Consider the following 24235-nt stretch of genomic DNA (forward strand, 5'->3'; position numbering starts at 1 on the left):
AAGAGTCCATTGAGCCCAGCATCCTGTCCATGACAGCGGCCAATCCAGGCCAAGGGCACCTGGCAAACTTCCCAAAGGGCACCTGACGACACCCAGATCCCTTGGTCCGTAACTCCTAACGTGGAACCTTGCACGATGTAGCTATAATTTGGGTTCTTTTTTCCCACATCCATCACCTTGCACTTGCTCACATCAAATGTCATCTGCCATTTAGCCGCCCAGTCTCCCAGTCTCGTAAGGTCCTTCTGTAATTTAGACTTACAAAGCAGCGGTCCTAGCACAGACCCCTGAGGAACCCCACTAACTACCCTTCTCCATTGTGAATACTGCCCATTTAACCCCACTCTCTGTTTCCTATCCTTCAACCAGTTTTTAATCCACAAGGAAGTGAAGTTTATTGAAGGACCCGATCCAGCCTTAGCAAAGTGCCTGTGTCCGTGGTTTCTACATGCAAATAAAGCATTAAAATTATTAGTACAGAAAACATCAATGATATAGTGAAAACATACAAATCAATTGTAGCAAACAAACAGTACACAGATACCATACGATGTTCTCCTAAAAAGATTGCTTCCTGTATGATTCAACTACAGAGATATTCCAAAACAGATATGCTGAAAATGGGAAAAGCAAATGAGGTGATCAGACTTGTAGATGAACTGGAAGACTGGGGCATCCAAATGGCAGATGAAATTTAATATAGACAAGTGCAAAGTGATGTACATTAGGAAGAATGATCTAACTTATGTCTACATGATTCCAGGTTTCATATTAAGGAAACAAAAATCTATGTATCTTTGTGCCAGTACTTTGAAATCTTCTGCTCAGTGTGCAATGGTGGCCATAAAAGCAACCGTGATGCTAGGAATTATTAGGAAACAAATAGAAAATTGAAACAAAGAAATATTATAATGCTTCTGTCTAGCTCCATGCTGGGTGTTGTTCCTTCCAGTGTCTGCCCCCTTCTCTCCCTCCTTCCATTTAGCGTCTGCCCTCTCTCTTCCCTCTTCCAGTGGCTGTTCCCTTTCTCCCTCCTTTTTTCCAGCGTCTGCCCTCTCTCTCCCGTCTTCCTTCCAGTGGCTGCCCCTTTCTCTCCCTCCTTCCATCCAGCGTCTGGATGCCACATATCAAAAAAATATATAATGGAATTTGCAAAGGTACAGAGAAGGGCAACCAAAGTGATCAGGGATATGGAATTTTATTTATCTGTTTACTAAAATTTATAAGACCACGTGGAGGGGCATAATTGAACGGCAAGCAGCAGTCCCGAACCGTATTATCGAAAAAGATGGCCGGCCATCTTTCGTTTCGATAATACAGTTGGGGCTGGCCAAATGTCAGAGATGTCTAGGTTTGAGATGGCCGTCATCGGTTTTCGCTGACAATGGAAACCGAGGCCGGCCATCTCAAACCCGGCCAAATCCAAAGCATTTGGTCATGGGAGGGGCCAGCATTTGTAGTGCACTGGTCCCCCTCACATGTCATGACTACTTACTAGACTTACGCAGCGCTGTACAAATGAGCATGAAAAGACAGCAACCGGGCACCCTAGGAGGCGCTGCAGTGGACTTCAAAAATTGCTCACAGATGCATACCTCCCTTACCTTGGGTGCTGAGCCCCCAACCCCCCCCCCCCAAAACCCACTACCCAGAAACATACACCACTACCATAGCCCTTAGGGGTGAAGTGGGGCACCTACATGTGGGTGCAGTGGTTTTGGGGGGTTTTGGAGGGCTTAAAATTTACCACCACAAGTGTAACAGGTAGGGGGGGTGGGCCTGGCAGTGGCGTTCCTAGGGGGGCTGACACCCGGGGCGGATCGCCGATGCGCCCCGCCCTCCGGGTGCAGCACCCCCCCCCCCTGGATGCAGCGTGGACCCCCCCCCCCGGCGAAAGGATACCCCCCGCGAAGGAACCCCCCCCACGGGTGCACACCGCTGGGGGGGGGGGTGCCGTGCGCACCTGTCCTCCGTTGTTCCATGCTTCTTCTCTGCCCCGGAACAGGAAGTAACCTGTTCCGGGGCAGAGAAGAAGCATGGAACAATGGAGGACAGGCACGCGCTGCACCCCCCCAGCGGCGTGCACCCGGGGCGGACCGCACCTACCGGCCCCCCCCTAGGAACGCCACTGGGGCCTGGGTCCACCTGCCTGAAGTGCACTGCACCCACTAAAAACTGCTCCAGGGACCTGCATACTGCTGTCATGGAGCTGGGTATGACATTTGAGGCTGGCAAAAAAAATGTTTTTTTTTTAATTTTTATTTTTTAATGTGAAAAGAGTCTTTATTGAAACTGAAAAGATTCCTGTACAATGAATAGTACACATCAAGGATAACAGTATACCGTATTTTTCGGACTATAAGACGCACCGGACCATAAGACGCACCTAGGTTTTAGAGGAGGGAAATAGGAAAAAAAAATTTTCCTCTTTCCCTCCTCTAAAACCTAGGTGCTCCGGTGCGTCTTGTCCGGGTTTTGGACCTCCGTCCCGTACTTACAGGATTCCATGTTCCCTGGTGGTCTAGTGACGTCGGGGCAGGAAAGAGCCCCCTCTTTCCTGCCCATCGCGCTGCTCTCCGTGCTTCTCAATGCTTTCTGACGGTCTCGGAAAAGCATTGAGAAGCACGGAGAGCAGCGCGATGGGCAGGAAAGAGTGGGCTCTTTCCTGCCCCGACGTCACTAGACCACCAGGGAACATGGAATCCTGTAAGTACGGAACGGAGGTCCAAAAACGCTACCTTCGGACTATAAGACGCACCCCCCATTTTCCTCCCAAATTTTGGGGGAAAAAAGTGCGTCTTATAGTCCGAAAAATACGGTACATGTCGACCAGAATTAAATCACAAAAATTGAACATCAATACCCCTGTGCAACATCTCTAAACTAATACACATCCCACAGGAAATCCAAATCTGCCAACTGCTCAACAAGTGACTCCAAAGTTTTTGAAGTTTTTTTTTTTTTTTTTTTTTTTTAAATCATTTATTTATAATTTTTTCATTTTACAAGGATCACTTGCAAAACAGTAAAACAGAGATGATTGTACATTAAAACAATATTTGAAGAAAACAATCTCAACAAGATAAATGGATTTTGTACAATCTTTCTCTTTCTTAGACCACAAAATAAATAGGGAGAGTGAAACAAGACAAGGAGATCAATTTAAGCAACAGCAAACAAAGAAAACGTGGTATTAACCCGATTATCCCCAGTTATTATTTATCTAAATCATTTTTCCACATTGATCATCTGGTTGGTTTCTTCAAGACCATAACGGTGCATAGTCCATCAATTTCATTGGAAACATACTTATTGTCCAATATTAGTGAAAGTAATACACCTGATTTCATTTTTTTTCCCTTTTAAAACCAGAAATTGTTTAACAATACAAACCCTTGAATCTCCAATCCAATTCCCGCTGATTAAAGTAATCCCAGTTTCACAGGCTTCACTCCTTTTGAATTAATATATTAAGAGGAATCATTTCAGAGGAAAAAAAACATTAGGAGTCATACCTGGAACTCTGGGAAAACAACAATCTCGATATTAATCATCTACAACAATATTCATTTTGTTCAAATTTTTTCTGGTCTTATTATCATTTTCAAATCTTAACCGTTTCTACTTCAGTAGAACTTCATTTGCTGTATATTCTCAAATGATTCGATTAGATTATCCATGTGGCTCATTAACAAGACTATATCTGAAGCAAAGTCATTCTCTACCACCGTCAGGTCCTGGAGCACCCTCCAGATGACATTCAATGCAACCTCCACGGGAGCCAAAAACTCCAAGCTGATAACTCTTAAGGGTTTAGGAGTAGCACCGCCGACACGGGTTCAGCTGTAAACGACTTCCGTTTCAGCATACACTCCTGACTCACTCCTCCACCCCTTTGGACATGGTGGTTAAATGATTTTGAGCGATGAAGTTGTTTCCAGGTCCAAGAGCATCGACGCTCCTTCGTCGGTGCTAATCAAAGGACTCATCAACCCAGTCATCTATGGGCAGCTCGTCATACAGCGGTCCCACACTTGCTGCACAGGGGACAAAACGCTGGTCATCGGCGGCTGACCCCCCATTGTCCCCTTCCTCTGTTAAGGCAACTGCAATGCAGAGAGGAAATTTCAAGTGAACAAAAACTGAACTTCAGAGGACAGCTGGGCCGTTGAGTGTACGAGCTTCAGGTCACCATCTTTCCCCTCTCCCTAATTTGGGACACTCTTTGTCTGGTTTCTCCTCAGAGGCCTGTCTGATATGGGTAACCCTTCAGCATAGCCCTCTGAGTCATTGAAACACGGAAGCCCCTCCACCACTTACAAGGTGGTGTCCCTTCGGAGGGGAGTTTTTGAAGTTTTTAACAAAGTTTTCTAGTAACCTGTTCCGGGGCAGAGGGAGCAAGGAACCAGCGGAGCCAACAGGCACGTGGCTGCTCTCTGCACCCTCCAGCAGCGTGCACCCGGAGCGGACCGCCCCCACCGCCCCGCCCTTGCTACACCACTGAATAACGGGCAAAGCTAGGACTGCTATTTATGCAATCTGATTTGTCCGCCTTAGCCGGTCAGTGCTCAATATTGCTGGTTAACGTGCAATTTAGTCAGTTAACTTTTCAGTGCTGACTCAAAATATTCAGTGCAAAATAACCACTTAGGCACCAAAACGCGATTTAACTGGTCAGTGGCTTTATTCCCCCCTTCCATCCAGCATCTGCCCTCTCTCTTCCCTCTTCCAGTGGCTGCCCCCTTCTCTCCCGCCTTCCATCCAGCGTCTGCCACCTTCTCTCCCATCCAGTGTCTCCCTCTCTCTTCCATCTTCCTTCCATCCAGCGGCTGCCTTCTCTCTTCCATCTTCCAGCATCTGCCCCCCTTCTCTCCCTCCTTCCATCCAGTGTCTGCCCTTTCTTCCCTCTTCCAGTGGCTGCCCCCTCACCCTCCTTCCATCCAGTGTCTGCCCTCTCTCTTCATTCTTCCAGTGGCCTGCCCCTTCTCTTCCTCCTTCCATCCAGCGTCTGCCCTCTCTCTTCCCTCTTCCAGTGGCTGCCCCCTTCTCTCCCGCCGTCCATCCAGCATCTGCCGCCTTCTTTCCCATCCATGTCTCCCTCTCTCTTCTGTCTTTTCCATCCAGCGTCTGCCTTCTCTCTTCCCTTTTCAAGCATTTGCCCCCCTTCTCTCCCTCCTTCCATTCAGCATCTGCCCCTTCTCTCTCTCCTTCCATCTAGCGTCTGCCCTCTTTCTTCCCTCTTCCAGTGGCTGCCCCCTTCTCTCCCTCCTTCCATTCAGTGTCTGCCCTCTCTCTTCCCTCTTCCAGCGACTGCCCTCTCTCTCCTGTCTTCCTTCCAGCGTCTGCCCCCTTCTCTCTCTCCTTCTATCCAGCATCTGCCCTCTCTCTTCCCTCTTCCAGTGGCTGCCCCTTCACTCCCTCCTTCCATCCAGCATCTGCCCTCTCTCTTCCCTCTTCCAGCGACTGCCCTCTCTCTCCTGTCTTCCTTCCAGCGTCTGCCCCTTCTCTCTCTCCTTCTATCCAGCATCTGCCCTCTCTCTTCCCTCTTCCAGTGATTGCCCTCTCTCTCCTGTCTTCCTTCCAGCGTCTGCCCCCTTCTCTCCCTCCTTCCATCCAGCATCTGCCCTCTCTCTTCCCTCTTCCAGCGTCTGCTCTCTGTCTCTCTCATCTTCCTTCCAGTGTCTGCCCTCGTCTCTCCCTCCTTTCATCCAGTGACTGCCCTCTCCCTCCTGTCTTCCTTCCAGCGTCTACCCTCTTCTGTCCCTCCTTCCATCCAGTGTCTTCCCTCTTCATTTAACCCTCTGTTGCCCACTAGACAATATATATATGTTTATACTTGGTCATTTTACAATTGTTATGCTGTTAACAAAATTGTAGGTTTTATGTTAAACTGTACCTGCTGTACATTGCCTTGGGTGAATCTCTTCATAATGGCAGTTAATAAATCCCAATAAATAAATAGCTTTGAATATTGGGGGAATGTCTCTATGTTCCAGTCCTGGGGCCTGATCAGCTTCTCCAGAAAAAAATCTGTTGTGAACCGCACAACCACACCACGTAAGCTCACTGCTGAATCCCGTGTGATACTACGTTTCGACTGAGCAACTCCTTATGCAGCCAAGATCACCAAAACACAACTATTTTGAGTCCTGTTCCTTGTGCCGCACGTATCTGCGGCCAAGCAGGATTTTTTGCATGTTGAAATATTTGGACTTTTTAAGAAGGACACTTTTATTAAAGTGGAGGAGTGGCCTAGTGGTTAGGGTGGTGGACTTTGGTCCTGGGGAACTGAGGAAGTGAGTTCAATTCCCACTTCAGGCACAGGTAGCTCCTTGTGACTCTGGGCAAGTCACTTAACCCTCCATTGCCCCATGTAAGCTGCATTGAGCCTGCCATGAGTGGGAAAGCACAGGATATAAAATAAATTTACTTTTTGTTTTCCTCCTTCGTTTATATTGTGCTCACTGGTGTAGACATTGTACATTACATTGTACATCTACTGCGCTTATCCTCTGATATTGAAACATCCTTTGAGCCACTTGATACCTGTCATGTGAAGCACCTGCCATGGAAGGTCTTGTTTTTGGTGGCTGTTACTTTATCTCACAGGGCAAGTGAGCCTCAGGCTTTAGTCAATGATCCACCTTACAGAAACAAAAAAAGGCAAAGATCTGCCACAGAAATAGCAAATCAAAAGAAAAAAAATCAGATCAAAAAAGACAAAAAAATAGAACAGGAGGGTAACAGAAGAAGTGGTTTATTACAAGTTACCCGACGTGGCCACGTTTCGCCCTCAGGCTGCGTCAGGGGTAAAAACACTACAAAATAAAAATACATAATGAATAAAACATAAACATCACATTGTATATTTGATAATAAAACATATCTAAAAACACTATCACATCATATAAAATAAAAACAGATCAAATCTAAAACATAATATCAAATCAATATCAGTTAAAAACATTCAGATTAAATATGCACGCATAGGACAGATAGGTGGAGATATACAACACTACAATAACTGTTGATATACATTTAGTGTTCATATTATTTTTTGTTGATATCATGTCTTGTATTAAAATTATTATTTTATTGCATACAGTCATTCAGTTATTTTAGTGTTATATATCTCCACCTATCTGTCCTATGCAGTTCTGTTGATATACATTTAGTGTTGATATTATTATTTTTTGTTGATATCATGTCTTGTATTAAAATTATTATTTTATTGCATGCATATTTAATCTGAATGTTTTTAACTGATATTGATTTGATATTATGTTTTTAGATTTGATCTGTTTTTATTTTATATGATGTGATAGTATTTTAAGATATGTTTTATTATCAAATATACAATGTGATGTTTATGTTTTATTCATTATGTATTTTTATTTTGTAGTTTTTTTTACTTCTAATGATCCACCTTATACAAAGATTTCCATGTTCACATATCCTAAGTTTCTGCCTAAGATAATGTCAGTTCGGTCTTAACCAGTCAGTGGTTCTTCCAACACATCCTAAATGACTATGGAGGTGTGTTGGGGGAGTGTTAAGGGTGGGATTTGAGTGTTCCTAAGATTTAGACTTTTTTCAGCCATAATGGAACAAAACAAATCTAAAACTAAGATGTTTTGAGCTAGACCTGGTTTTTATAACAAATAAGGCACAGAAAGGTGCCCTAAATGGCCAGATGACCACTGGAAGGAGTTGGGGATGACCCCCCCTCCAATAACCTCCCAGTGGTCACTGACCCCTCCCACCCACCCCCAAAATGTGAAGAAATATATGATTACCAGCCTCTATGACAGCCTCAGATTTTAGAGCCACATGCAGGTCCCTGGAGTAGTGGACTATGGAGTGGGGAGCTTGGGTCCTTATCCCCCTCTACATGTCACACTTGTGGTGGAAACTGTGACCCTCCCAAAGTCACCAAAACCCTACTGTACCCACATATAGGTGCCCCCTCACCTATAAGGGCTATTGTATTGGTGTACAGTGGGGGGGGGAATAGGTTTTAGGTGGGTTTCAGAGAGCTCAGGGGACAAGATAAGGGAGGAAAGGTGAGATGGGCACCTGGGAGCATTTTTATGACGTGCAGAGCAGTGTCCTCTAAGGTGCCCCACTGCTCTTCTGGGATGTCTGGGGGACCAGTCTGCTCTCCGTACAATTAAAGATCAGCAGACTGAAATCAAATTGTAGAAAGGTTGATTGTTGCAGTTGTCCGGTTCTTGCCGCATCTGAGTAAGCAGAACTGACATTTCAGCAGTTGTGAAGAAAACCACAGCACAATGGCTAAAACGTCGGTTCGGCCTACTCAGACACAGCAACACCCAGAGAACTACAACATCATAACACAAGCTGCGGAAGCCTAAGAGAAAGTAGGAAGGTTGTTTTACCTGCAGTGCATAATTAAGCTCGGTGGCTGGAGAATATGTTCAAAGCAGCTAATATGGAAGGGTTCAAAAAAGATTAGAAAGTTTCTGGAGGAAAAGTCCATAAAAACATATTTAGACAGGTAGACTTGGGGTTCCATTGCTCTTCACTGGAAAATGGACCACGAGAAATAGGTCTAATTTTTGGGATCTGCCTGGCACTTCTGACCAGAATGGCCACTTGGAGACGGAATCAAGGGCTGATGGAGCTTGGTCCGGCTCAGCATGGATTTTCTTACGCCTATGAGAAAAGATCAAAATGTGCTTTTAAATATCGACTTGAATATGTTCATATATTCTATCTTCGTCTCTGAAGTGATCAGCTTGGAAAAGTATTCCCAACAGGGAGGGGGTGGAAAATTTACAAAGAGGTGTTGTATTACTGAACTTGTTCGATTGTTCTTGTTCCACAGTAATACACAATGCTCTCTTTTTTTTATTTTATTTAGAAAAAGAGAACCCTAAAAACAGTACTACAGAGAAACATAACTGGAAGCTCAGTGAGAAGCCTGAAGGGGAAAAGATGTTACCAGAAGGAGAGAAAGAGGAGACTTATTCCTGTTCTGACTGGGGAGAAAAGGGAAACAATCAAAATAAACAAAGAAGTTCAATCGAAGGCTCAGCTCTGTGTGAAAACAGTACCAGTAATATCATACAGACAGAGAAAGAGCAGACAAACCTGATGAGAAATCAAAGATGCTTATGTGACGAATGTATGAAACATTTCAGTAGAAAGAAAGAAGTAATGCAACATGAGAAAAATAATAAAGAAACTAGAATGTGTACAAGTACAGAATATAGGAAAAATTTCACCAATAAAGGAAACATTACAAAATACCAGAAAAACACCACTGATGAGAGATTACCTTCATGTCCTGATTGTGACAAAAGCGTCAATCAGGAAGAAAACGTAATAAGAAATGCAAAATTGTACCTAGGAGAGACACTAGTTTCCAGTACTGAATGTATGAAAAGCTTCAGTCATGGAGATGCTTTCACTGATAATAATAAAGATCAAACTGGTGAGAAATTGGTCGCTTCTACTAAAGCTGAAAAAGTCTTTTGCAGGAAGGAAAACTTCTTGAAAGACCAGAAAAATGAGGGATTGTATACTTGTGCTGACTGTGGTACAAGCTCTTGTTGGAAAAGAAACCTGACAATGCACCAGAGAATCCACACAGGACTGAAACCCTTTCACTGCACTGAGTGTAATAAAAGCTTCAATCAGAAGACTCACCTCACAATACACCAGAGAATCCACACAGGAATGAAACCATTTAACTGTACTGAGTGTAATAAAAGCTTCAGTCAGAAGACTCACCTCACAATACACCAGAGAATCCACACAGGGGTGAAACCATTTAACTGCGCTGAGTGTAATAAAAGCTTCACTCAGAAGTCAAGCCTCACAATACACCAGAGAATCCACACAGGACTGAAACCCTTTCACTGCACTAAGTGTAATAAAAGCTTCACTCAGAAGTCAAGCCTCACAGTACACCAGAGAATCCACACGGGAATGAAACCATTTAACTGTTCTGAGTGTAATAAAAGCTTCAGTCGGAAGGCACGCCTCACAATACACCAAAGAATCCACACAGGACTGAAACCCTTTCACTGCATTGACTGTAATAAAAGCTTCAGTCGGAAGTCAAACTTCACAATACACCAGAGAATTCATACAGGAATGAAACCATTTAACTGCACTGAGTGTAATAAAAGCTTCAGTCGGAAGACACGCCTCACAGTACACCAGAGAATCCACACAGGAGTGAAACCATTTAACTGCACTGAGTGTAATAAAAGCTTCAGTCAGAAGACACGCCTCACAAAACACCAGAGAATCCACACAGGAGTGAAACCATTTACATGTACTGAATGTGGTAAGATCTTCATTGACAAGGAAACACTCACCATGCACCAGAAACTCCATTCAGGAGTAAAACCATTTCTATGCACTGAGTGTGGCAAAAGCTTTAGGTTGAAAAAATACATGATAATGCACCAGATAATCCACACAGAACTGAAACCCTTTCACTGCACTGAGTGTAATAAAAGTTTCAATCAGAAGTCAAACCTAACAGTACACCAGAGAATCCATACAGGAATGAAACCCTTTCACTGTACTGAGTGTAATAAAAGCTTCACTCAGAAGTCAAGCCTCACAATACACCAGAGAATCCACACAGGAGTGAAACCATTTAACTGCACTGAGTGTAATAAAAGCTTCAGTCGGAAGGCACGCCTCACGAAACACCAGAGAATCCACACAGGAGTGAAACAATTTAACTGTACTGAGTGTAAGAAAAGTTTCACTCAGAAGGGAAACCTTACAAAACACCAGCGAATCCACACAAGACAGAAGCCATTTACTTGTTCTGAGTGTGGTAAAAGCTTCATTGACAGGGGAAAACTCACAAGGCACTGGGGAGTCCACACTGCAATGAAACCTTTCATCTGCACTGTGTAATAAAAGCTTCAGTCAGAAGACAACCCTCAGAAAACACCAAAGAATATACACAGGACTGAAGCCATTTATATGTACCGATGTGGTAAGAGCTTCATTGACAATGAAACATTTAGCATGCATCAGACTATCTATTCAGGAGTAAAACCATTTCCATGCAATGACTGTGACAAAAGTTTTAGGTTATAGAAATACATGATAATGCACCAAAGAATCCACATGAACCATTTGCATGTACTGAGCATGGTAAAAGCTTCATTGAGAAGGGAACACCTATAAGACAATGGAGAATCTACACTGGAATGAAACCATTTACCTGTACTGAATGTAGTAAAAAAATTTCAATCAGAAGGTGCACCTCACAAAACACCAGAAAAGTCACACAGGAGTGGAGCCATTTATGTGTACCGAGTGTAATAAAAGCTTCAGTTAGACTGCAAACCTCAGAAAGCACTGAAGAATTCAGGCTTAGTTAATGGCTGCATCAGATCACAATGCACAAAAGGTATTGAAATATGAAGAAAAACTTCCAGAATCCTTCCGATGAGTAGAAGGAATGGGTGAAAATCTATCGGTACCAAAAGGGAAGGACGCAACAGAATTTGTGAAAAAAGAGAAAAACATTTTGAAGGAATTGTTTCAGCAGGGGAGAAACAAGTGGCAGGTGCATAAGTACAGCAAGAACTACAAGGTGTTACTCCAGTAACAATTTGTGGATCAAAATCAGACACGTGAATGGTTAAAGACAGATGAATTGAAAGCTAAAGATTAACGATTGATAGTTACAGCCCAGGACAGTGGATTACAGACAAGATAGTTTCCAGCAACCACTGTTAAAACTGGTACAGCAGATATCTGTAGATTATGTAAGAAAGAGTTGGAAAGAGTTACTCATCTTGTGACTAGCTGCGAAGTACTGATGGCAGAAAAATATTTATACAGAAAAGCTCAACAAGGTGGCGCATCTCATTCATTGGAAATTCTAAGCATTACAACATCGGTGTACCGGAAAAGCATTGGGATCATGACCCTAAGAGCATTGTGGAAAACAAAGAGGTTATGATCACCTGAGATATCCTTATTCCGACTGACAAAAAGCTGGGTGCAAGAAAAACAGATATAGTACTAAAAGAGAAAAACACCAAAACAGCATTGATTATAGAACTTTCTAGATCAATCAATTACTTGGTGAACTGTGTAGAAAGAGGGAAGATCCTCAAGTTCCAAGAAATACAGCCTGAGACCAAGAAAATGTGGCAGAAAGATACAGAAATATTTCCCATCTTTTTGAGCGCCACAGGGCGCTCCAAACACGCCTGCATAAGTTGTCTATACATCTTATGAACTACAGAAAGAAGCTCTCTTTGGCACAAGGCAAGTACTGTGGCAAGTGTTAGCAGTAAATTTGGCAGAATGAGATCATACTCCACATGCCCTGGCAGAAAACAAAGCCATTTGGAAAAATTGCTCCCAAGTAAACTCATTTACATGTACTGAATGTGGTAAAAGCTTCACTGAGAAAGGAACACTCACCATACAACAGAGAACCTACTCAGGAGTAAATGCATTTACATGCCCTGAGTCTGATAAAACTTCTGTCAGAAAGAAATGTTCTGAAAACACCAGAAATTCTGCACAGGAATGAAGCCATTTACATGTACTGAGTGTGGCCAAACCTTCAGTGAGAAGAAAAAACTGACCACACACCAAGGAATCCACACTGGAGTGAAGTCATAGTAACATAGTAACATAGTAGATGACGGCAGAAAAAGACCTGCAAGGTCCATCCAGTCTGCCCAACAAGATAACTCATATGTGCTACTTTTTGTGTATACCCTACTTTGATTTGTACCTGTGCTCTTCAGGGCACAGACCGTATAAGTCTGCCCAGCACTATCCCTGCCTCCCAACCACCAGCCCCTCCTCCTAACCACCGGCTCTGACACAGACCATATAAGTCTGCCCACCACTATCCTCGCCTCCCAACCACCAACCCCTCTTCCCCCCACCGGCTCCGCCACGTCAGCTACTTGTACTAAGTGTAGGTACAAATTTCAGTCCGAAAACAAGCCTTACAATATATCAAAGAATCCATACAAGAAGGCATTAAATTAAATGGTTCTCATTAAGCATTGAAAAAAGATACAACTGACATTTGTAGATTTTGTAAGAAAGAGCAGGAGACAGTTACTCATCTTGTGGCTGACTGCGAAGTGATGATGGCTGAAAATTTGTATACTGAAAGGCACAACAAGGTCGGACATCTCTGTAAACATTACAACACAGATATAAAACAATTCATATGTACTAAGTGTGGTAAAAGCTTGAGCCATAAGGAAGGAGGAAGTGACATCACGAACGCTGATGGCTACCTAAATCCGAAGCTCCGTCTCGTCCCTGCTTATAAATAGCGATAAAAAGCATAAACACATCCTTAAATTCTTCCCTGCTGCAGTGGAAAACCGTAGGAACCAGGTGGGGTGACTTTAGTTCGGCTGGAAAAAATGTCTTCGGTGCGAAAGGAGGGCGAGCGCCAGTAGGCGCATCAGGCCGGTAAGGCAGCGAGCCAACAAGCAGAGCACCTGAATGGGGCTGACGCAAAAATTTCAAAACTCCTTGAATACCTAGACGATCTACAATACAAGGTTGACGACCAGGAAAATCGAGGGCGGAGGAACAACCTCCACTTCCGTGGAGTTCCAGAGGTTGGGGACAAAGAGGATGTAGTCGCTGTGGTCAAGTTGCTTTGTGGTAAGCTGCTTGAATTGGAAGATATTATAGTGGAGCGAGCTCATAGAGCTGTAGGGAAGAGACAGGATAATAAGCCTCGGGACATTGTCGTCTGTTTTTCTTCTTATGCTATAAAAGAGCGTCTGATGCTGCGGGCTCGTCAGGTCCAATATATTGACTACAATGAGGCTCAGGTGAAGGTGTTTCAGGACCTGTCCCAACTGACTCTGGCCAAGTGACGCACCATGAAACCTGTTTTGGATATCCTAATCGCAAATAAGATCCCGAATAGATGGTCCTTTCCTTTTGCTATCTGCTCTACAGTGGGGGGAAAGTTGCATCGTCTCAGACTCTTATCTGAAGTATGGAAGGTTTTGAGCGAGGAAGGTTTGACTGACGCTGACCACCCGCCGGTGGACATCGCCCCCACATCTCGGGCCAAGCTTCAGCAATGGAAGCATGTCTCCCCGAAGGCTACCTGAGGAGACTTTCTGATTTTATTATAAGTCTGTTATATGTAGTTATGACTTCTGAGAGGAACACTTTGATAGGAGTTTAAAGGAAAATCTCTGGAATTTGCAGATCTTAGTTAGAACTTGTTTGAGTGTTGTCAGAGGGAGGAAGGAGCGGGGGGGGGGGGGGGGGGGGGAGAATACGGGGAGTTAATGTGGTCTATTTTGTACGATGCTACAAGGGGATAGGAATGTGTTTTGAGCAGTGGGGAAGGGGGGGGTTTGGGTGGTTTTTCGGGTTGATGGATTACTTTCTCCGATGTGCCTAGTTAGGGGGACTTGTTGGTCTCTGTCTAGGGGTTTTTTGATGATTTGGAGGGAGGGGGTGGGAAGGGAAGGGGCGACTATGTTTAGGGGGACAATAGGGTTGGGGGGTGAAGAAATGGGAATGATAGAATTTGGTTGCAGTACTGGAGGGAGGGGCTATTGGGTTGGGATTCCTAAGGGTAAAGCTTGCTGGGGAGCGGGGCTATGGGTTTTCTTTTTCTCTTGTTCTTTCTTGCCTTCTTCTTTTCTTTCTCCATTGCTGGTGCAGAGTTTGGCCCTTTCTTCACAGGATATATGCCATAAATGAGTATTGATCTCAAATTTTTGTCTTACAATGTTAAGGGTCTCAACTCTCCCCAGAAGTGCCAAAAGTTATTTCGGGAACTGATGACAAGTACTCCCCATGTGGTATTTTTGCAGGAGACTCACTTCAGGAGGGAACATGAAAAATTCCTATGTCATTGTCAGTATCAAAATATTTTCTTTGCCTCTGATGCCGGCTCCAAGAAGAAACGGGGGGTTGTGATCCTGTTGCACTCTTCGCTGCAGGTACATAAGTACATAAGTACATAAGTAGTGCCATACTGGGAAAGACCAAAGGTCCATCTAGCCCAGCATCCTGTCACCGACAGTGGCCAATCCAGGTCAAGGGCACCTGGCACGCTCCCTAAACGTAAAAACATTCCAGACAAGTTATACCTAAAAATGCGGAATTTTTCCAAGTCCATTTAATAGCGGTCTATGGACTTGTCCTTTAGGAATCTATCTAACCCCTTTTTAAACTCCGTCAAGCTAACCGCCCGTACCACGTTCTCCGGCAACGAATTCCAGAGTCTAATTACACGTTGGGTGAAGAAAAATTTTCTCCGATTCGTTTTAAATTTACCACACTGTAGCTTCAACTCATGCCCTCTAGTCCTAGTATTTTTGGATAGCGTGAACAGTCGCTTCACATCCACCCGATCCATTCCACTCATTATTTTATACACTTCTATCATATCTCCCCTCAGCCGTCTCTTCTCCAAGCTGAAAAGCCCTAGCCTTCTCAGCCTCTCTTCATAGGAAAGTCGTCCCATCCCCACTATCATTTTCGTCGCCCTTCGCTGTACCTTTTCCAATTCTACTATATCTTTTTTGAGATACGGAGACCAGTACTGAACACAATACTCCAGGTGCGGTCGCACCATGGAGCGATACAACGGCATTATAACATCCGCACACCTGGACTCCATACCCTTCCTAATAACACTCAACATTCTATTCGCTTTCCTAGCCGCAGCAGCACACTGAGCAGAAGGTTTCAGCGTATCATCGACGACGACACCCAGATCCCTTTCTTGATCCGTAACTCCTAACGTGGAACCTTGCAAGACGTAGCTATAATTCGGGTTCCTCTTACCCACATGCATCACTTTGCACTTGTCAACATTGAACTTCATCTGCCACTTGCACGCCCATTCTCCCAGTCTCGCAAGGTCCTCCTGTAATCGTTCACATTCCTCCTGTGACTTGACGACCCTGAATAATTTTGTGTCATCGGCGAATTTAATTACCTCACTAGTTATTCCCATCTCTAGGTCATTTATAAATACATTAAAAAGCAACGGACCCAGCACAGACCCCTGCGGGACCCCACTAACTACCCTCCTCCACTGAGAATACTGGCCACGCAATCCTACTCTCTGCTTCCTATCTTTCAACCAGTTCTTAATCCATAATAGTACCCTACCTCCGATTCCATGACTCTGCAATTTCTTCAGGAGTCTTTCGTGCGGCACTTTGTCAAACGCCTTCTGAAAATCCAGATATACAATATCAACCGGCTCCCCATTGTCCACATGTTTGCTTACCCCCTCAAAAAAATGCATTAGATTGGTGAGGCAAGACTTCCCTTCACTAAATCCGTGCTGACTTTGTCTCATCAGTCCATGTTTTTGTATATGCTCTGCAATTTTATTCTTAATAATAGCCTCCACCATCTTGCCCGGCACCGACGTCAGACTCACCGGTCTATAATTTCCCGGATCTCCTCTGGAACCCTTCTTAAAAATCGGAGTAACATTGGCTACCCTCCAGTCTTCCGGTATTACACTCGATTTTAGGGACAGATTGCATATTTCTAACAGTAGCTCCGCAAGTTCATTTTTTAGTTCTATTAATACTCTGGGATGAATACCATCAGGTCCCGGTGATTTACTACTCTTCAGCTTGCTGAACTGACCCATTACATCCTCCAAGGTTACAGAGAATTTGTTTAGTTTCTCCGACTCCCCCGCTTCAAATATTCTTTCCGGCACCGGTGTCCCCCCCAAATCCTCCTCGGTGAAGACCGAAGCAAAGAATTCATTTAATTTCTCCGCTACGGCTTTGTCCTCCTTGATCGCCCCTTTAACACCATTTTCGTCCAGCGGCCCAACCGACTCTTTGGCCGGTTTCCTGCTTTTAATGTATCTAAAAAAATTTTTACTATGTATTTTTGCTTCCAACGCTAATTTCTTCTCAAAGTCCTTTTTTGCCCTCCTTATCTCCGCTTTGCATTTGGCTTGGCATTCCTTATGATCTATCCTGTTACTTTCAGTTGGTTCTCTTCTCCACTTTCTGAAGGATTGTTTTTTGGCTCTAATGATTTCCTTTATCTTACTGTTTAGCCACGCCGGCTGACGTTTAGTCTTTTTTCCCTTTTTTCTAATACGTGGAATATATTTGTCCTGAACCTCCAGGATGGTGTTTTTAAACAGCATCCACGCCTGATGCAAGTTTTTTACTCTGCGAGCTGCTCCTTTCAGTCTTTTTTTCACCATTTTTCTCATTTTGTCGTAATCACCTTTTCTATAGTTAAACGCTAGCGTACTTGATTTCCTAGTTTCACTTCCTTCAATGCCAATATCAAAACCGATCATATTATGATCACTGTTATCAAGCGGCCCTCGTATCGTTACCCCCTGCACTAGATCATGAGCACCACTAAGGACTAAGTCTAGTATTTTTCCTTCTCTTGTCGGCTCCTGAACTAGCTGTTCCATGAAGCTGTCCTTGATTTCATCAAGAAATCTTATGTCCCTTGCGTGTACAGATGTTACATTAACCCAGTCTATATGCGGGTAATTGAAATCCCCCATTATTATTGTGTTGCCCAGTTTGTTTGCGTCCCTGATTTCCTTTAACATTTCCGCATCCGTCTGTTCGTCCTGGCCAGGTGGACGGTAGTACACTCCTATCACTATCCTTTTCCCCTTTGCACATGGAATTTCAATCCACAGTGATTCCAAGGAGTGTTTTGTTTCCTGCAGAATTTTCAATCTATTTGATTCAAGGCTCTCGTTAATATACAATGCTACCCCTCCACCAATCCGATTCACCCTATCACTACGATATAATTTGTACCCCGGTATGACAGTGTCCCACTGGTTATCCTCCTTCCACCAGGTACAGGTACAGGTACAGAAAGTTAAGCGTGATCCTGCGGGTAGTTTTTTTGCTTTTACAGGTGTTACTGAATAATTCACCTTTCTCCCTAGTAGCTGTGTATGTGCCTAATGAATCTCAGGGAGCATTTTTTGTCTGGATTGGAAAAGTGGTGCAAGTGGACCCGTTTGTTAAGTTGGTACTGGGGGGGGGGGGGGATTTGAATGCAACGTTCGACCCGAGCATTGATAAGACTGGTGTAACTTCGAGGGCTGACATTCAAAACTCTAAGGCCTTGGAGGCTTTGACCCGAACATTGGCAGTTTGTGATACGTGGCGCTTACATCATTTAAGGGAAAAGGATTATTCTTTTTATTCTCATTCTCACGACTCTTATTCTCGCATTGACCATATTCTCCTCGATATATCTCTTTCACAGGGTAGTAGCACTACTGGTATAGGTTCTATTACTATTTCGGATCATGCCCCAACATGGTTGTCTTTCTTCTTTTTGTGAGGTGGATAAAGATACTCGGTGGACCCTAAATGTTTCCCTACTAAGGGACAAGAGGTTGTTGGCTGCTTATCGTAAGGTTCTGAAGGAATATCTTGATAATAACTTGGAATCGGGTCCTCCTATGGGGATTGTATGGGATGCTTTGAAAGTCGTAATGAGGGTTTTTTTCTTAAAACATGCTAGTATTCGGGCTAGGGCCCAGAGACAGGAGGTTGCAGCATGTATGTCACAATTATCCTGTCTCGAGGCCAGGCATAAGTCGTTGCAATCGATTGCTCACTTGCGGGAGATTCAGGCCCTTCGCCTTAGGTTCGACAACATCTACTCAGAACAACTCCAGTTTGTACGAGGTCAGCAACAGTTACATCATTACTCCACTCAGAATAAACCTGGTCGAGCTTTAGCTCTTAGCTTGCGGCAGGGGCAGCTTGACCGAACAATCCTGCATATTGGTGAAGGTAAGAACACGATATTGACCCAATCCTCCTTGATTCGTCAAAGGTTCCACTCTTTTTATAAATCCCTTTATTCTGCAGATGGGTTGCCGAATGACTTTTACAGGGTGTTTAGGGGGGAGTTGGCTCCTCTCTTAGCGGAGATTTGTAATGGGGATCAGGAAGGAGAGGCTCTTCCTCCTTCCATGATGGAAGCTTGGATAGCTGTGATTCAAAACCGGGTAAAGATAAGGTTGATTGTTCATCTTACCGCCCTTTATCCATTCTTAATTCTGATGTTAAAATCATAGCTAAGGTTTTGGCGAATCGGCTGGCTAGGGTTCTTCCAGACTTGGTTCATCCTGATCAAGTTGGATTTGTTCCTCATAGGCAAGCTAAAGACAATGTGCGGCGTATGGTGAATTTGTTACGTGTAGCTAACAAGTCTCAGACTTCGTTATGCCTTTTGGGTCTGGATGCCGAAAAGGCTTTTGACCGCGTACACCGGCCTTTTATGATGAGTGTTATGGAGAGACTGGGGATAGGTCTGAACTTTAGAAATTGGACTCAGGCTCTTTATCATTTTCCCAAAGCCTGTGTACGTATTAATGGAGATAACTCTCATATGTTTCCTTTATCTAGGTGGACGAGACAGGGTTGCCCTCTCTCGCCTATGCTATTTGCGCTGGTTATGGAACCATTAGCCATTGCTATTCTTGCTAACCCTAACATCTCGGGGCTTCAGGTGGCTGGTCAGGATTATAAATTGGCACTATTTGCTGATGATATCTTGCTCTCCTTAACTAAACCCTTAATTTCCTTGCCTAATTTAATTCAGCTTTTAGATGAATACTCTTCGGTTTCAGGTTTTAAGCCAAATATGTCTAAATCAGAGGCGCTGGCTGTGGGCATCCCGGGCCCAACGTTGGTGTCTTTACAAAAATCCTTTCCATTTCGCTGGGTTTCCTGGGAAATTAAATATCTGGGGGTTATCCTCACTAGAAAAGTTTCTGATTTATTTGCAGCTAATTACCCTTCTCTTTTAAAGGATATATATAACGACTTAGAAGCTTGGGGTCTATTGAATTATTGTGGTTTGGAAGGATTGCTACCGTGAAAATAAACGTACTACCCCGCTTGATGTATCTTTTTCCAGTTCTTCCTTTGCGCTTACCCCGTTCCTTCCTCTTAGGCATACAGAACTGCCTCCTTCGTTTTATATGGTCCAACAAACGACCGCGTCTTTCTCGAGTGTTGCTATGTAGAGACCAAAAACAGGGAGGGCTGGACGTTCCAAATATATACTGGTATTATAAAGCTGCACAAGCGCTTGTTGCAATAGAATGGTATCATGCTAGCGCTCATAAGAGGTGGATAAGCCTGGAGCAGGATTCGGCTGGTAGGTGTTTGTTGCGATCTTTAATGTGGCTTCCCCGGAGGTATAGGAAATTGGATAAGGGGATTTGTCCCTCAGTCTCAACAACTTTTCATTACTGGGACAGTCTATTTGGTAAACAGGATCTTATACTCTCTAGGTTTACTCCAGTAATTCACAATCCACTTTTCCCCCCGGGCCTTGAATCTGGAACATTTACAAATTGGTTTTCAGCTGGTCTAGAAACATGGGGTCAATTTTTTGACGAAGGAGCTTTTATTCAGTTTCAAAGATTGACTGAAAAATATGTACTTTCATCTAAAGACATCTTTGCCTACCAGCAGGTGAAACACTTTCTTTCAGCTGGAGAGATACAGGCAAAAGTCCTGTGTGAGGCATCATTTTTAGAAGACTTGTGTGAGGATTCCAAAGAGACGAGAGGTTTGATTACTTGTTTGTACTCTTTTCAGCATAGGAGGATTCAGGCCCCCATTGAGTATCAAAAGAGCTGGCATCGAGAGTTGGGGGTGACATTGACTGACGATGGCTGGACAATTATGGATCTCTATCTCTACTTCATTCAAGGAAAATGCATTAAAGGTTTTGTATAGATGGTATTTGACCCCTGTCCGCCTTCATTATATGTTCCAACAGGTGTCTTCACTGTGCTGGAGAGGATGTGGGCAAGAGGGCACTTTGGGGCATCTCTAGTGGACTTGTATTAAAGTTCGTGCTTTTTGGAAATCGGTGCAGTATAGACTCCAGAGGTGGCTCTCCAAACCAATCAAGTGGTCTCCTGAGTTTTTTCTTTTTCCAAAGAAACCACCTGACCTGACCACCTCTCAATCTTTACTGGTCCAACAAGCTATGATGGCGGCCAGGGTTACTTTGGCAGCTTCATGGAAATCCTCGCAGGTTCCTTCTATTATTAGAAGAGGGGTTGGTGGGGTTGGTGGTTGAGAGGCTAGGATAGGGGAGGGCAGACCTATACGGGGTCTGTGCCAGAGCCCGTGATGAGAGGCGGGACTGGTGGTTGGGAGGCGGGAAATACTGCTGGACAGACTTATACGATCTGTGCCCTGAAAAAGACAGGTACAAATCAAGGTAAGGTATACACATATGAGTTTATTGTGGGCAGACTAGATGGACCGTGCAGGTCTTTTTCTGCCGTCATCTACTATGTTACTATGTTACTATAAATGGCTGAATAAGCTTTGGTACATATGCGAAAAGGAGAGACTCTGGGCCCAGCGCTGTAAAACTTTATCTAAATGGGAAGCAATTTGGCTCCCTTTTTTGACCAACTGTGCCAGAGATGTAAATTAAAATTTCCCCCTTTTTTTCCTTCTCTCTCTTACTTAAGGATGGGTTGGGAGGGACTTTGGGGAATAATGCCGCTAAAAGATACATAAAACTTGAAGTTAATTAGGGTTATGTTCTTTATTACCTGGACATTATTTTAGCTCTATTGGAATCATTTTCTTTTGAAATTGTGCCATTGTCTGACTGTCACTTGTTATTTGCTAACTCTCTAAACTTTGAATAAAGACTTCTTTCAATAAAAAAAAAAAAGCTTGAGCCATAATGCATACTTCACAGTGCATCAGAGATCAATACAGGAGTGAAACCAGTTAGGAGCACTGAGTGTGCTTGTTACAAGAAATTATTTATTTTGGGGAAAGAGCTCGAGAGCACTCGCTACTGTTTATAATTTAAGAGCAGATGCTGTATTTATAAGTTTTAGGATATTAATTTCTCCACCAATCACCAAAGGTGATAATTGCAATAAATTAAATAGATTAAGTATATATAAAAGATACCATATACTCAGAACACAAAGAGACCGTATTTTTAGCTTCAAAAAGATTGATTTAATATACAATTGCACACGAGAGGTAGGTTTTAAGAGATCTTTACAGGTAATCTGTGCATAAAATAGAACAAAGTAGCAGGTAGGTTAACTTACAAGTCCTTGTTACAAGCATGCTGTGGTCCAGCTGATTGATGAGCACATGTTGAGGGGCAAGGCGTCAGCAGACCCCAAAGAGAGCAGCAGGTCCCAAGAGGAGGCAGGTTCCAAGAGGAGGCAGGTCCCAAGAGAGCGAGCTGGGCTGTTTCCAGGCCTTTTATAATGTTAGCAGAGAAGCATGGTGTGTGCATGTCCTGGATATTTTGCAAGGCATTATGGTTAATGTAGTCTGTTCACATGACCACATTATAAGTCCTTCCTTTCTGCACATGTCTGAAAGCTGATGGGAGGGGCAGGTATACCTTTGACAAGCAAATGTCCTGTTTATGGTTTCCCCTCTGAAGTCTTTGTCTTCAATGGGGTATTCCAGACTTTCGGTCTCTTGGGTCTTTGGTTTTCAGAGATGTCCTGATGAGCGTCCAGGTACCCACCTTAGTCATGCTTTTGTTCAGTTCTTTTAGGTGGGGGGGCAGAGAGAGTTATATATCTCTCTTTTGTCTTTGTTAAGTGTTTGTAATTAACTATCCCTGCTATCAGAAGTTCCCAGAAAAAGGAATGGGGAGAGAGGGGCTTGAAATGAAACTATTTTCTCTGCTGCAGTGTCAAATATATAAAAGCTGCACAAATATATTGGTGTATATATAATCCAGCAAAATATAATAAACTGATACCATTACATGCTGAGAAAGTATATCTCAAAAACCACCAGAGAATACACAAAATTCAGCAGAAAACCTGGTGAATTCCTGTGTATCTCTGAGGGTGAAGGAATAACTTTTCTCCCCCAATATTGTTGAGTACTTTCACATGGTGACCCTATTATATCTAATACACAAAGACTCCAGTATTTTTTTCATATCACAAAAACATTTTATTGTATTGCAATGCCCACTAACCTCACCAGCACTGCTACCTAATGCTAAAACCTCACACATTCATTCCTCCACTCACCTTGCACCACCTGTATTTAAATACAAAACAACTGGTTTTACATTTTAAACTGCATACTTATGCTGTTTCTTATTTTACATATGTTTTACCATACTTATACATTATATCATGCACAAATGATCAAAACTCAGTCCTGCCAGCTAGATAGTCCTTTTCCTACAGACGCCACGCCTTCCGCTTGGATGCTGTAAAAGTGTTTCCACGTAAACGCTGGATGACTGCTCTTCATGGAAAAACACTGTATGTCTGTTGACCCTCCGTTGGCTGATTAAATACGCCACCTCCAATCATCTGTATGCATCACAATACAAGTGCTGTGTGCTCGGTGACTAACTCAACAGTCCACCATATCTGTTTCATATTGTGCCGGTTCCCCAATGCAGGACCGCATTTCACAAATCTTCCTCAGGAGGAACCACCATCAAATCTATAACATTTTAAATAATACCATTACTACCATCTTCAATGCTTCTCTTACAATCTTATAACACTATAACATTCCAACTAACACTTACTTCTTCTACACATCAAATGGCTGCATGCCGGATTGAAACTCCCTCAGGGCTGAGCCACAGACTCCGCACAGGAAATCACTGCAGGTAGCAAATCTACTCTGCATTTATATAACATCTTTACCAAATCTCAGTAAGGCAACAGTACTGTAAAAGTATAGTAGAAAGGCAAAGAGAGAGGGAGAGAGAAATACGGAGCATGTTGTGGAGGACGTGAAAGTGAAATCAATGCACCTAGAAAAACTAGAAAGCTGGGAATCTGAGAGTTAGGGTCCAGCAGGGACTAAGGGAGAAATGGAAAATTCTGTGTCAGAAATATAATAATAAAGTTTCTCCGTAGCTGAAACCAGGGGCGTAGCTAGACCAGCGGGAGGGGGGTCCAGAGCCCGAGGTGAGGGGGCACATTTTAGCCCCCTTGCCATTTTTTACCCCCGCTGCCGCGGCCACCACCATCAACTTTGACCCCCCTCGGCGCCAACCCTTTCGATCCCCCCCTTCCCGCCGCCACCAACCCTCCCCTGCCGCCGCCTCCACCGTCACCGTCGGCACTGAAAGCAGCAGGCTAGGCTCAGCTTGCCTCCAGCCTTCCCTTCCCTCTCAGTGTACTGTCCTGCCTTCTTCTGATGTATTTCCTGTTTCCACGAGGGTGGGACACTGAGAG

The 24235-nt window shown here is 43.8% G+C and overlaps 2 protein-coding genes across 2 annotated transcripts in view; one reads left to right on the forward strand and one right to left on the reverse strand.

Annotated features, from left to right (window-relative positions):
- The window catches only part of LOC115464772 (oocyte zinc finger protein XlCOF6-like), a 524570-nt gene that overhangs the window by 300676 nt on the left and 199659 nt on the right, over positions 1-24235 (reverse strand). The gene's annotated exons all lie outside the window — the stretch shown is intronic.
- LOC115464839 (gastrula zinc finger protein XlCGF26.1-like) lies at positions 9038-11056 on the forward strand. Its single transcript, XM_030195201.1, has 2 exons — positions 9038-10374; positions 10444-11056. Exons 1-2 carry the CDS (start codon positions 9118-9120, stop codon positions 10903-10905), a joined length of 1719 nt encoding a protein of 572 aa, XP_030051061.1. The 5' UTR covers positions 9038-9117; the 3' UTR covers positions 10906-11056.

The sequence above is a fragment of the Microcaecilia unicolor genome, chromosome 1 (assembly GCF_901765095.1).
Source record: "Microcaecilia unicolor chromosome 1, aMicUni1.1, whole genome shotgun sequence".
NCBI classification, from domain to species: Eukaryota; Metazoa; Chordata; class Amphibia; order Gymnophiona; family Siphonopidae; genus Microcaecilia; species Microcaecilia unicolor.